At 42.9% G+C, this 13,111-nt stretch overlaps 1 protein-coding gene across 5 annotated transcripts in view; it reads left to right on the top strand.

Moving 5' to 3' along the window:
• Positions 1–13,111, top strand: part of F8 (coagulation factor VIII) — a 78,501-nt gene that overhangs the window by 32,057 nt on the left and 33,333 nt on the right. For all 5 annotated transcript variants that reach the window (XM_079962315.1, XM_079962314.1, XM_079962317.1 and 2 more), the window contains exons 5-13: positions 723–794; positions 3,113–3,205; positions 4,532–4,753; positions 5,381–5,651; positions 6,441–6,615; positions 8,286–8,379; positions 10,233–10,444; positions 11,931–12,081; positions 12,774–12,983. In XM_079962315.1, the coding sequence (XP_079818441.1) occupies positions 723–794; positions 3,113–3,205; positions 4,532–4,753; positions 5,381–5,651; positions 6,441–6,615; positions 8,286–8,379; positions 10,233–10,444; positions 11,931–12,081; positions 12,774–12,983 (1,500 nt within the window). The remainder of the gene's footprint in view (positions 1–722; positions 795–3,112; positions 3,206–4,531; positions 4,754–5,380; positions 5,652–6,440; positions 6,616–8,285; positions 8,380–10,232; positions 10,445–11,930; positions 12,082–12,773; positions 12,984–13,111) is intronic.

Here is a 13,111-nt window from a genome sequence, read left to right as displayed (position 1 = left end):
ACCAAAATGATTAAGGGTCTGGAAACCAAGCCTTATCAGGAATGGTTAAGGGAGTTTGGTATGTTCAGCCTTGAAAAGAGGAGACTGAGAGGAGATATTATAGCAATATTCAAATATCAAAAAGCTGTCACATGAAGATGTTTTCTCATACTTCAGAAGGTAGAACCCAAACCAACAGGTTCAAATTACAAGAAAGGAGATTCCGACACCAGGAAGAACTTTTTGAGGGTTAGAACTGTTTGGCAGTGAAATGGACTCTCTCAGAAAGTGGACTCTACTTCTTTGGAGGTTTTTAAGCAGAGGTTGGATGGCCATCTGTCATGGATGCTTTATTTGAGTTCATGCATTGCAGGAACTAGATGACCCTAAGGGTCACCTCTAACTACAATTCCATGATTCTATAACTCAAAAGCTGGATCACCCTTTGCTGATGTTTTGGTCAATCATAATAAAAGATTTCTTCAAAATTAAAGTTCTAGTTTTGGTTTTGCTTGCTAGCATTACCCACCTCTTCTGCTGAGCTTATTTTGTGGGTTTCTTGCTGCAAAAGGGAGGCATGGAGAGGTTTGGCAAAGAGCACCCCAGAGATTATATAATTGTACCTGCTGTGGTGTAAGTGGTGGCTCTTAATCTCTGCCCAGCCCTGCTGCATTACAGGACTGGGTACTGGAGGTTTTAATTTTCTTTTTTAATGATTCCATTTTCAAAAATCTTGTATGCAGGGACCCTGATGAGTGAAGGAATTCAAAGCATAGTGCAAGAATTTGTGCTACTCTTTGCAGTGTTTGATGAAGGTAAGAATGGTGTGGGTGGGGGAGGGGAGAAGAGGGTAGAACATTTGTCTTGCATGTGGAAGATTCCAGGTTGAATCCCTGGCATCTCCAGGTGGGGCTGGGAGAGACCCCCCTCTCTTTAACCTTGGAGAGCTGCTGCCGCTCAGTATAAAAAATACTGACCTAGAAGGACCCTGAGTGAGTGTGAGGCAGCTTCCCATGTTCCATCTTTTGTATGTTTTTCCACATCCCTGCAGGGAGGAAAAACCTTCTGTAGCTAAGAGCAATTTCCTTTCTCTTGCTAAGGATGATGCTAAAACTGGTGGTGATCCTGGACACAGCTTCAAATAAACGTATTTCAAGAGCTATGTTATGGACTAGGTTGGGTCTGGGCCACATAAGCTAATAACGCAATAAATTGGTGTGTCTTCAGGGTGCCAAAAAGGCTCCTTAAGAGTTTCAAGGACTGGCCAAGTGATTTGCCACTGAGATGTTATCATGCTTCAGCATGTGATAGCAATAAGGTAGAATAGTCCTAAGGCAATAGAGTAGACTGCAATAGAGTACAGCAACACTGTAAAATAATTTCAAGTAGAAAATTAGCCCAGCAGGAAGTTGGCTACCTTTCTTCCTGATGCATTACTTTGTTTTTTGATTGTAAGAAACTTGGTCCTCAGGAGAACCATGACCAATATAATCCCTTACCTGGTAGACTAGATTGGTATAGTCCAGTCTGCCAGATGAATATTTCACCTATCCAATTCTGCTGCATGTGTTAGATCAGGTCTGATCCAGAGTGATATTGCCTTAGACTAAGGTTGAGGAAAGCTCAGGACATTGTCAGACTCTAACGCCCCTCAGCCCTAGCCAACATGGGCAGCAGTCAGGGTTGATGGGAACTGGAGTCTAGCAACATATTGAAGACCACGGGTTCTGCATCATTTCCATAGCCCTTTTATAATATTGATGAGAAGCTGCACAGGTTGGACTGGAGCATCTCAAAGCAATCCCAAGAGTCAGTCAGACTTTGAAGGGCCAGTTACAAAACAGGAATTAATTCAATTACAGCAGGAGAATGAGTAAAAGTGTATAGGAAAAAATAAACTTAATTTGTTTATAGTCTCAGGATTTACCCCATTTTTAAGTGAAAATCCTATGCCTGTCTCCTCAAAAGTAAGCTTCATTAGTCATTGGAACTTACTCCCAGGTTAGTATGTACAAGACTGCTGACTTATTTTGCTGGGCTTTATTCAACTAAGTTTTACTCGGAGTAGACCAACTGAAATTACTGAACCTAACTTTGTCCTGTTCTTTACTTTCAGTGGGTCTACCATTCACACTGTGAGTAAAACTTTGTTGAATACCACCCACAAAACATTTTATGACACTCTTCAATAAACTTCCAGGGTAGAAGTTTACACACACACACACACACACACACACACACACTAATTAAAAGCCAACAACAGCTAAATAGATAAAAAAGAAGAAAGTAGGCATTTTAAAAATTCATAAAATTCAACAGAACTGATAAAGCAAGACGTACAGCCAGCTTTCCTGGTAAGCAACCCAAGCAAATAAAAACGCTCCACCTGAAAATGACACCAGAGTTGCTGCCAAGTGAGTGAGCCTGTTAGTTTTTATTGGCATGATATTGAGATTATGGGTTAATAGCTTGGGCATAGCCCAAAAATATTGAAATACATTAAAAACACTCAGTTAACTAAGTTTCTGTCCGTCCGTCCCCGCAGACTCCTGCCCCTCAAACAAAAGCCTGCCCCCGTAGTGTCCTCTTTTGGGGGGGGGGGAATTTTACCTGTGATCTCCCCCAAAAAGCTAAACAACTTTTTGGTCCCCTCCTAACAAAAATCCTGGCTACACCTATGGTTAATAGGATCCAGAAAAGGGCAGACAAAATGATTAAAGGGTTGGAGAAACTCTCCTATGAGAAAATGCCTTTGTGGTTTTAGTATAGCAGGGGAAAGGCAAAAAAGAGGAGGCACAATAGAGGCATGTAAAATAATGCACAGTGTGGAAAAAGTGGATTGGGAGATGTTTGTCTCCCTGTGTTATAACATTAGAACTAATGGACATCCAACAAAGGACTTATCCACACTTGCCTTTTGCCTCACTCTTTCCTGGCACAGGTCCATGTTTTAAAACTCCATGTCCAAGCACTCTCTTTTTTTGCCATGTTTGTTGTTCTTTTTTCAATAATGACTTGCAAGTTCTTTCACAGCAGCTGCCTCTGCCTATTCTGTATATTTAAAGCAGAAATTCTTGTGGATCTTGAGAAGAGTCATGTAATCTTCCTCTGTCTTTCAAATGTCTCCCATCAGGCAAAAGCTGGTACTCTGAATCCAACACCTTAGGAAATGCTTTATCCCATGAGCTGCACACTATCAATGGATTCATGAATCTCTCCCAGCCTGGTAAGTGCCACCTATATCTTTCCCCTCAAGAAAAAAAGAAGTGAATGATGGAATGATTGACAGAAGGTGATGGTGGTGAATGTAAACACCACGAGTGAGGCTGAACAGAAGCACAATGGAAAAGCAGAGGGATGTTTTAAATTTCTATATTCTATATAGCTTCTATATTCTATATTCTCAGGAGCCATTTTGTATGGTGGCTTAGGAGGGGCATTTTTCAGGGTTGGTCCAAGGTGTTTTGTGGGTTGAAATAGAACACCAAGCAGCACCCCACTTTGCTAGACAAATATTCCCTTTTGCCAACCAAGTCTTACTTTACCATCCTGGCACCAATTTCTGCCTTCAGCTAAGGTCATACCCACACCAGACATTTAAAGCACTGTTATACCACTTCAGTGTGAGCTACAGTTTCTTCATGGCTGTTGAAGTGGTATAATTAATAGTGCTTTAAATGTCTGGTGTGGAGATGACCTGGCTAAATTCTGTGGCTTGAAGCACTCTGTTTCACTATGCTGTACAGAAGGACTAGCCCTAGTATTTTTGCCACTGTTAGAAGCTGATGGAGTTAGAACAGGCATAGGCAAAGTTGGCTCTCCAGATGTTTTGGGACTACAACTCCCATCTCCCTGACCACTGGTCCTCTTAGCTAGGGATGAGGGGAGTTGTAGTCCCAAAACATCTAGAGGGCCGAGTTTGCCTATGCCTGAGTTAGAATATATAATTCACAGATCTGTATGTTGCTGTTCCATAGCTATCAGAGCTATCGGGAGAAACATGCATTGCTATTAAAGGGTTTCTAGGCTGTGGAGTGACTCCATTAACCCAGGTTAGTCATTGGTTTCTCCTCCTCGGCTGGAAGGACTACAAAGGGCAATAACAATAGCAACTGCTCTTTTGACTCCTGGCTCAAGATTCTTGGCTGCAACTCCTGGCTCAAGATTCCTCCCTCTGCTTCTTTGTCCTGACCCCAAGTCCCTGTTTGATAGCATCAAAACCAATTCATTCTTGAGTGATCAGGCTTCATAAACAAAGCTAGTGCTTCCAGCAGTAAGAGATTCACCATAGACTCTAACATGGTATTTAATGTAAGTATGTACAGATACAAAATGATTTTTTTTTAAAAAATCCAACTTTAAAGCATGGAACATTTTTCTTTCTATAAAGTGGAAGAAACTTTTTCTTTACCTTACAAGTGAAGTTTGGCTTGGCTGCCAGGGGCAAAATAAAATCTTCAGGGCAAGATCCAGCCTGTGGTAGCACCCATTGGGATGTCTTGAGCATCACTGAACAGTTTCCTCACTTGTATATTTTCTATATCTCTTGTAGATTTCAAGGTGTGCCAGAACAGACTGGTCTACTGGTATGTCATTAGTTTGGGCACCAAACCTGAAGTCCACTCCATTTTCTTTGAGGGCCACACTTTCCTTGTGAGACACCATCGGCATACTACTCTGGACCTCTCCCCAGCTAATTTTCTCACTGCCGAGACAATGCCCACAACCATCGGCATATTTCAGATGTTCTGCCAGATCCCATCACACCAGCAAGGTAACAGCTATAGGAAAGAGGAGGTGCTAATGAAGGATCAGAAATGGAAAACCAATGGGTCTTCCTCCCCTTTATTGAAAAATGGTATTTGAGTTGATATGAGATGCATAGTAACAGGCTAGGATACAGAGAGGTTCCACTAGCTTCTGCACCCTGCCTTCTCTTGGGGCTCCAGCGTACTGTTAGTTGCTTAATTTAAAACTGTATAGGGCAGAAATGGGAGATCCTGTGGCCCTCCAGATGCTGATAGACTACAGATGCCATCAGCCTCATGAATTTGTGAGTTGCTTAATTTTAAATTGTGCAGGGCAGAGTTGAGGAACCTGTGACCCTCAATATGTTGGTGAGCTACAACCCTCACCAGCCGCAGCCAGAATGGCCAGTATCCAAGGATGATAGGAGTTGCAGCTCACCAACATACTAAGGATCAAAGATTCCGAGAACAACAGTATTATTTGTGCAGGGAATGTTGTCTGTAGGGGAGGAGTCAGACGTCAACAGATTTCCCACCTGAAATGTGAAGGGGCGCAGGCCAGACACAGGTTGACCACCTTAGTGAGTTCTAAGCCCAAGGATGACAAAGTAGGCACATAGGAGATAACACCTATTTCTGACCTTTACTTCCAGCTGGCATGGAAATCTTAGTTACGGTAGAAGTCTGTCCAAACCTACCCATGAAGAAGATGAGGGTGGCAGAAGGGGACTACGTGGATGAAGAGGACTACTTGGAATACAGTGAGGCCGATATGGAAAGCACAGTGATCCAAATGGGTGATTCTCCACCCAGGATTACAGGCCGTTCCCGTGCCAAAAGGCAGCCTATGACCTGGAAACATTATATAGCAGCAGAAGAGGTTGTTTGGGACTATGCTTCAGATAACTCCACTTATTTATCCAGGTAACAGGGTCAGCTGTGTTTCTGTAAGCATAGGGTTTAAGTTTGTGGCAGGCTGCAGCAGAATCTGGCACAGTAATATTATCATTATCGTTGTTGTTGTTCAGTTTCTATCCCTCCCTTCCTGCCTCCCTCCTTCCTGATGGAGCCCAAGGCGGCAGTACTAAAAATACATTTTAAAAAGCATTCTAAAAATACTTTGAAACATTCTCAAAACAACTGATCTTTCAGTCTTGAAATACCAGGGTAGACAGATTGTTTTAGAATTCCACCTGTAGGTCACCAGGGAGGGCATTCCACAATTTGGGAGCCACCACTGAGAAGGTTCTGTTCATAGGTCAGTGCCAACCTGACAGCCCCCAGTGGTGGCGGTAGTAGTAGTAGTTATTTAATTTAGGAATTGCCTTTTACATATATGTCTTAAGGCAATTTACAGTCATATCATAAAAGCAGCTGTAGTTTTCTAAGCAGTACAAAACAAACACCTAAGACAGGAAATGTAGTCACAGAGAAGTTGATGGTTGGATAGTGGGTCAAGCTAGGCAAGACAATTTGTGTTCCTGCTCAACAACATGCTACTCAGCCTACATTGATAGGTATCCCACAGTGGTGACCACTGACAGTGACACTGCCAATACTCCAGGACCTCTTCCCTGAAGTCTGTGATGAGATGAATACTTATCTGACTAGGTGCATGTCTCAGGTGCCTGAGATGTGATGGCCAAAGCATGATAGCCCTCTCCAGATCTAACATCAGCTCATCCCAGAACGTTTCTCCCTTCTCTTCTGCAGTGCTTACGCCAAACAGTTTCTGGAACATGGTCCCCAGAGGATTGGCTCCAAGTATAAGAAAGTCGTGTTTGTGGAGTATGAGGATGCGAATTTCAAGAGGCGGAAGGCATCGAAACCAGACCACATGGGGATTCTAGGGCCGGTCCTTAAAGGAGAAACTGGTGATGAGTTTATGGTAAGAGATGAGAAAGGTCAGAGCTACCCCTTTGTGATCATCAGTATACCACCCCACGCTCTTTGTCTCTTTTTCTCTCACCCCCTCTTCTTTCTCAGTCATTCACCCACACCCACATCCACACCCTTCTCCTGCCCCCATACCATCCTAAGTCCTAACTATGACTTAGGTGATTGTCAGTAAGTTGCAGCAAGTCTTAAGCTCACACACTTTCCTTCTGTTTTCCTCCTCCTTTATATGTGAGGGGAGTGAAAGTTTTTACTTTTCCTTTAGACCAAACCACAGTTTCATGTTACAATTCTGTTATTCTGTGTAAGAACTATGTAAGAACTTTTAGAAATTTAAAAATGTCTAGGGCAGAAATGGGAGACCCTGTGGTGTGGTCTAAAGGAAAAGTAAAGTTTGTGTGAGTAACCTTGTGTAAGTAACTTTGGCTAACAAACCACAGTTCCCTGAGTTCACATGTGATGTGGAACTGTGGCTTGTTTTCTAATGCGGAAACAACAGCTTTCACTCTCCTCATCTTAATATGAAGCAAGGAGATGAGTAGGAATACACAAGCCTGAGGCTTGCTGCAGCTTCTTCACAATCACCTAAACCAAGTTTTAAATGATCATCTGGATGAACTCATATGGTCTAGACTCTAAAGCATTATTTTAAAACAGTGCTGCTGAAGACAATTCTATCCCAAGGAACTATTTATATATCTATTCTGTCTTGGGAAACTGTTTGAAGGTTGTAGCTCAGTATTCTTTTCCCTTCTTGAACCTTTTGCTAATTTGTAAATTGTAACTGCCCTGTTTGTTTTGTATTTCTACTAATCATGTTCTCAACCTGAGATTGAGGTAGGTAGCAGTGTTGGTCTGACGCAGTCGAAATAAATAAAAAACTTTTTAAAAATTGTCCAGTAGCACCTTAGAGACCAACTAAGTTTGTTCTGGGTATAAGCTTTCGTGTGCATGCACACTTCTTCAGATACACTGAAAGAGAAGTCACCAGACCCTTATATATAGTGGAAGGGTGGGGTGCTGTTTTTCTCAGATCAGCGGCACAGCAATGGGCACACTCATGGCCCCACAGTATGCCAACATCTTCATGGCAGATTTGGAACAATGCTTCCTAAACTCCTACCCTTTCAAACCTCTCTTGTACCTGCTATACATTGACGATATTTTTATTATCTGGACACATGGTCAGCAGACCCTGGACACCTTCCACCAGACACTCAGTGACTTTCACCCCACCATCAACCTAACAATGAACCAATCTATGCAAGAAATACATTTTCTGGACACTACTATAAAAATACAGGATGGGCACATAGACACGAAAGCTTATACCCAGAACAAATGTAGTTGGTCTCAACCTGAGATGTAACCTAGGATTCTCAGGGAAGATTCAGGGCTCGTTGACACAACCATTTCAGCAGTCTGTGGTAGTTTTCACAGAAATTGGCAGAGGCTGAATTGATTTGTGTCAAAGACTTCCAATGCTATCTGCCAAGCTCATCGGTCTGGATGTAGAGCAAAACATTTGGGGTGGTTCTTTTCTCCCAGCTTGCCAGTCTTCTAAACAGTGTACAGGCTCTGATAAAATATATTGTTACACCTGACATTTGGGCTCCAGCAGGGCTACAAATCCTGGTTAAAATGTGAAAACTGTCATTTCAGATTATGTTCAAGAATCTAGCCAGCCGGCCGTACAACATTTACCCCCATGGCATCACCAGTGTCACTTCCTTTTACCCCATGAGAAGCAGCAAAAGTAAGACTCGTTCAGCAGATGGGAGTAGATTCCTTAGAGTGGGAGGGGTGCATGCATATTGTCTTTTTTCCCTTTTTAATCAAACTATTGTGGAAATTACTGTGCCATACAGCACCAGGAAAAACCGAAATAATTTGCTCTCTATGAGCATACACACATTAAAATAACCATGCATATATTTGCATATTTGTCAATTATTTATCCTGCTTCAGCTAATCATGGGGGTGGGGAGCAATCTTGAACAATTCATGCAAGTTGCTTTTCAGTTGAGAGATCACCAATGTGTTTCCTCATCAGCTTTCAAGCCCTACTTTGTATTCCACTTAAGGAGTAGACATGTCTTTGAAAAACAAGATTGACAGGGTGCTCACTTTGGTACAAAATCCTAACTTTGCTACATGTGTAGCATCATAGAATATGCACCACCTTGCTTTTAGAAATCTGCCTGCCTTCAGTGCTGCTGCTTACCATTGTCTGCTGTTAGTCATGCTCCAGTCTTAGCAGGACTTTTCCACTGTATTTTACCTTCCAATGCCCCACTTTTTGTTTCCTTTCCTTTTTCCTTTTGCTAGGCTGCCATGTGGCTTTCTAAAGGCTACTGCTTGCCCTCTTCTGCAAGAGACTGAGGTGTACCAATCTGGTTTGCGTGTCACGGTAAGCCAAACTGTAGCTTACCAGGACCATGCAAATGTGCTGGCGCTCCAGTCCTTTTAGGTCAGTGGACATGGCAGCTTAGAGTGTCATCTGAACTTGAGATTGTGGCTAAGCTGTCTCCTTCATAAACATGAACTATAGCCAAGAGCAAATCTTAACTACAGTGGTACCTCGGGTTACAGACGCTTCAGGTTACAGACTCTGCTAACCCAGAAATAGTACCTCGGGTTAAGAACTTTGCTTCAGGATAAGAACAGAAATCGTGCTGCAGCGGCATGGCGGCAGTGGGAAGCCCCATTATCTAAAGTTGTACCTCAGGTTAAGAATAGTTTCAGGTTAAAAACAGACCTCCGGAACGAATTAAGTTCTTGACCTGAGGTACCACTGTATAGCTCCTGTTTAAAGAAGAGTAGGGATGTCAGAGGATTTTATCAACAGCAAAAATGGGAGCGGAAACTGCTAGTGCTTGCTTATTTCTCCCATGTCCAGAATGGATCAGTATTCACTTTTCAGTCCGCAAATAATACATCATTGATTATGTTCTCATTTGCCTTGTACAGGCAATCCTCCTTTTGCATGGGGGTTCCGTTCTGGTCCCCCACGCCTGTCAGCGGAGTGTGTTTTGGGGCTACTTCCAGGTTTGGCATGTATGTGTGATCGCCCATCATTCAGACACACCTAAACCGGGAATTGCCTCTATTTCCTTTGCATTGAAATGAACGCGTAATGATAACATAATTTTGTGACTTACGCAATTAATTATGTGAATTTTGTATGTAATTTTGCCACAACAGACAGCAAAACAAATAATGTCGTTTTTGGTGGAAGATGAACTTCAGTGGAATAGAAACAGTGCTGTATGCATATATGAGAGGAAATTGCTTTTGCAAAGCATTAGGTAAAATTGCAGGCAAAAATGTGTAGGCCAGGAGAAAGTAGTACTAAAACGCTGATGGATTTGTGTGAGGACATTAGGAAAACAATCCTGCAAATAGACGTGGAACTGTGGAGAAGACTGAACAATGAGAAACTGGGAGGAATTGAAATTGACAGGTGCATACATGGTAGTAAGCCCCATTGAATCACTTCTGAGCTGACCACAGTTAGGATTGCCCTGTACATCTTTAGCCAGTTTTTGATTTTTAAAAGCTGGTGGCAAATACAGTAACACAGTGGTCTTACGGTTTGTTTCCTCCCAGATCACGTTATGAAGCTCTTGCCCATTCGACCTAACCAGGTGTTCACCTACAGGTGGAAGATAATGCCTGAGGATGGCCCAACCAACTCAGATCCCCGCTGCCTGACTCACTACTATTACAGCTCTATCAAGCCTGCTCGGGATTTAGCCTCTGGGCTAATTGGACCACTGCTGATCTGCTTCAAAGAGACCATGGATCGGAGAGGGAATCAGGTTGGTCCTTGTATCTTAGGAGAAAGCTTCACAAAATAGCATGAGGGCAACTTCATGTTATGTGTAAGTGTGTGTATTAGAGCCCAAATGTGTTAGCTATGAGTAAAGAAGGTGTGTGTGTGTGTGTGTGTGTGTGTGTGTGTGTGTGTAACTCTTTCCATGCTCACTTCTTTCCCCCTAAAATTCCCCCCTCCCTTCACCTATCTCCCCAAGGGAGTTTTAGCCATGTGCTTGAGAGAGTAAGAGCATGTGAAACCCAATAAGGGGTAGCTACAGTGATCTGGTTTGGATTCAGTGCAAACTATGCTTAGCGTGAATGTGCAAACTTGCAGGTTCCCATAGCAAAGACTAAGACTGCAGCAGATATTTCTTGGCATGGCTTAGCATATTGCCTGAACTTGGAACTCATGGTTTGCAAGACAAACCACAAGCTGAAACTAAAGTTTGTTCTTGGTTTACTGGTCATGGTTTTCCTGGGGGAGGCAAACCACAAGCCTAGGTTCATATGTAATGCTAAACCAAAGCCTGACTTTGGTTAGCATAGCAGCAGCAGGACTGGGGAGAATCACTCTGTGGTTGTGATATCCCATCTAGGAAGCTTCACAGTGTTCATGCAAAGCCGCAATTTGACTTAGCATTACAGCTGACAATGCCAGTGAGGGAAGGAGATGGTCCTCATCTACTCAGAGACTTTCAACCAGACACTGCCAAGCCCAAACTGGCTTTGCTTCTGGGATGTTGCTGCCTTATGTGTCTATTAGACCGTGCAAAGGTACTTTACAGGCAGCCATGGGTGACCAGCCCTCTGAATTGTAACCAAAAAAAGCAAGAGGTCAATGAAGACTTTACAAAATAGCAGAATAATGAGTTCTGTAAGACAAACCCTGGCTAACAACCTGGCACTTATGTCATGGAGTAGCTGCATAATTTTCAAATTCATAATGTACTAACCTGGCTAACAGCCTAGTGTTTGTGTCATGGAGTAGCTGACTAATTTTCAAATTAATAATGTAATAATCTAACATGGAATGTTACCAGGGCATGGATAACTGTGGCAAGGCTCTGCATGGTTGTACACCTGTGGGTGGGTGTTTGAACTGGATGATCTCTAGATCTCTTCCCAATTCAGTTTTTTTTTTTTTTTAATGGCAACCCAGGCCATGCTAAGCAGTATCAGCTTACTGTTAGATATACTAGAGGTGACAAGTTGACATGGGAACCAAACAGTTGGCTGATTGCTGTAATTACTGATACTCCAGCTTAACTCTGAGGTGTTTGCAGATAAATGATTTAAAGGTCTGCATGGGGAGCAATTCAGAGTTGGGCACCCAAAGGCACACATTCTAGCAAGAAAGCTAGAACCGGATAACAAAGAAGCAAGGTGGAAACAATATTCCCCTCCTGCCATCTCATCTCCATATCCAAAAAACCTTGAGCAGTGATGCTTGTTGTCTCTCCTCAACCCTTTCATTTGTGGTTCTTCCAGATGATGTCAGATGAAGCAAGATTTGTGCTGTTTTCTGTCTTCGATGAAAACCTCAGCTGGTACTTGGAGGAGAATATCAACCAATCCTGTTCTGATGCAGCCAATGTCAAGCCCCAGGATCCTGAGTTCTATGCTTCCAACGTTATGCACAGTGAGTAGCCCCAGAAGAAAAGCTGTGTGGGGCAGGGGAGGAAAGGGGGGGGGGAAGGGTGCATCCCTATCCCAGAAAAGCCACACACACACACACACACACACACAGAGCTACATACAAGCTTAAGCATGCTGTGAGAAATCTATTTACATCGCTTAAATTTCATTCAGTACAGGCCCTTTCAGAAGTCCTTTTATTGTGCATTCATAATCATTTGTGCTCATGATACCATTTGCAGCAGCCGTACACAATCCCGCTTTCAGTACCTGTCTGTGCCTTTAGAAGTTTTGGGGTGCTCATACTACTTCAGTTATAATCAGTGAATATCCTGTAACTTTCTGCATTACTTTTTATTCAGCAAATGTTCTGCGTTGTTCTTTTTGTCCGCTTTTGTGGCACCTGGGCCCCTCCAAACAGCAGTAACTCATTGGGGAAGTTTTGCAGATCTAATAAAGCAGGGGGGGAAATCACAACTAATGCACTATTGTTGTGTTGCAGGGAGGCACTGAGCACTCTTACTCCACCCATGTGCTTTCCAAAAACTAGCAGCTACTTTTAAAATAGTCTTTAGGGATTCCAGGACTCTATTATTTTAATCCTCATCTGTTTGTTTTTGAAACTCTTTTTTTGGCCTCAGTCCACCCTGTGACCTGGATGTCCATGGCATTTCCCCCATCTCACTTCTCTTACAGGTATAAATGGCTATGTTTTTGATAATCTGCACTTCAAGATTTGCCAAAACAAAGTTGTGTATTGGTACATCCTCAGTGTAGGTTCCCAGACTGAGTTTCTGTCCGTCTTCTTCTCCGGGAATACTTTTCAGCACAACACAGTCTTTGAAGAGACCCTCACGCTCTTTCCCCTCTCTGGAGAGACTGTCTTCATGTCCATGGAGAAACCAGGTGAGTTAGATGTGCTACTTAAGGTAAAGGTAAAGGTACGCCTGACAATTAAGTCCAGTCGCGAACGACTCTGGGGTTGCGGCGCTCATCTCGCTTTACTGGCTGAGGGAGCTGTTTGTCCGCAGACA

This window comes from Podarcis cretensis, assembly GCF_951804945.1.
Source record: "Podarcis cretensis genome assembly, chromosome: Z".
NCBI classification, from domain to species: domain Eukaryota; kingdom Metazoa; phylum Chordata; class Lepidosauria; order Squamata; family Lacertidae; genus Podarcis; species Podarcis cretensis.
This window is presented reverse-complemented; position numbering and strand designations above follow the sequence as displayed.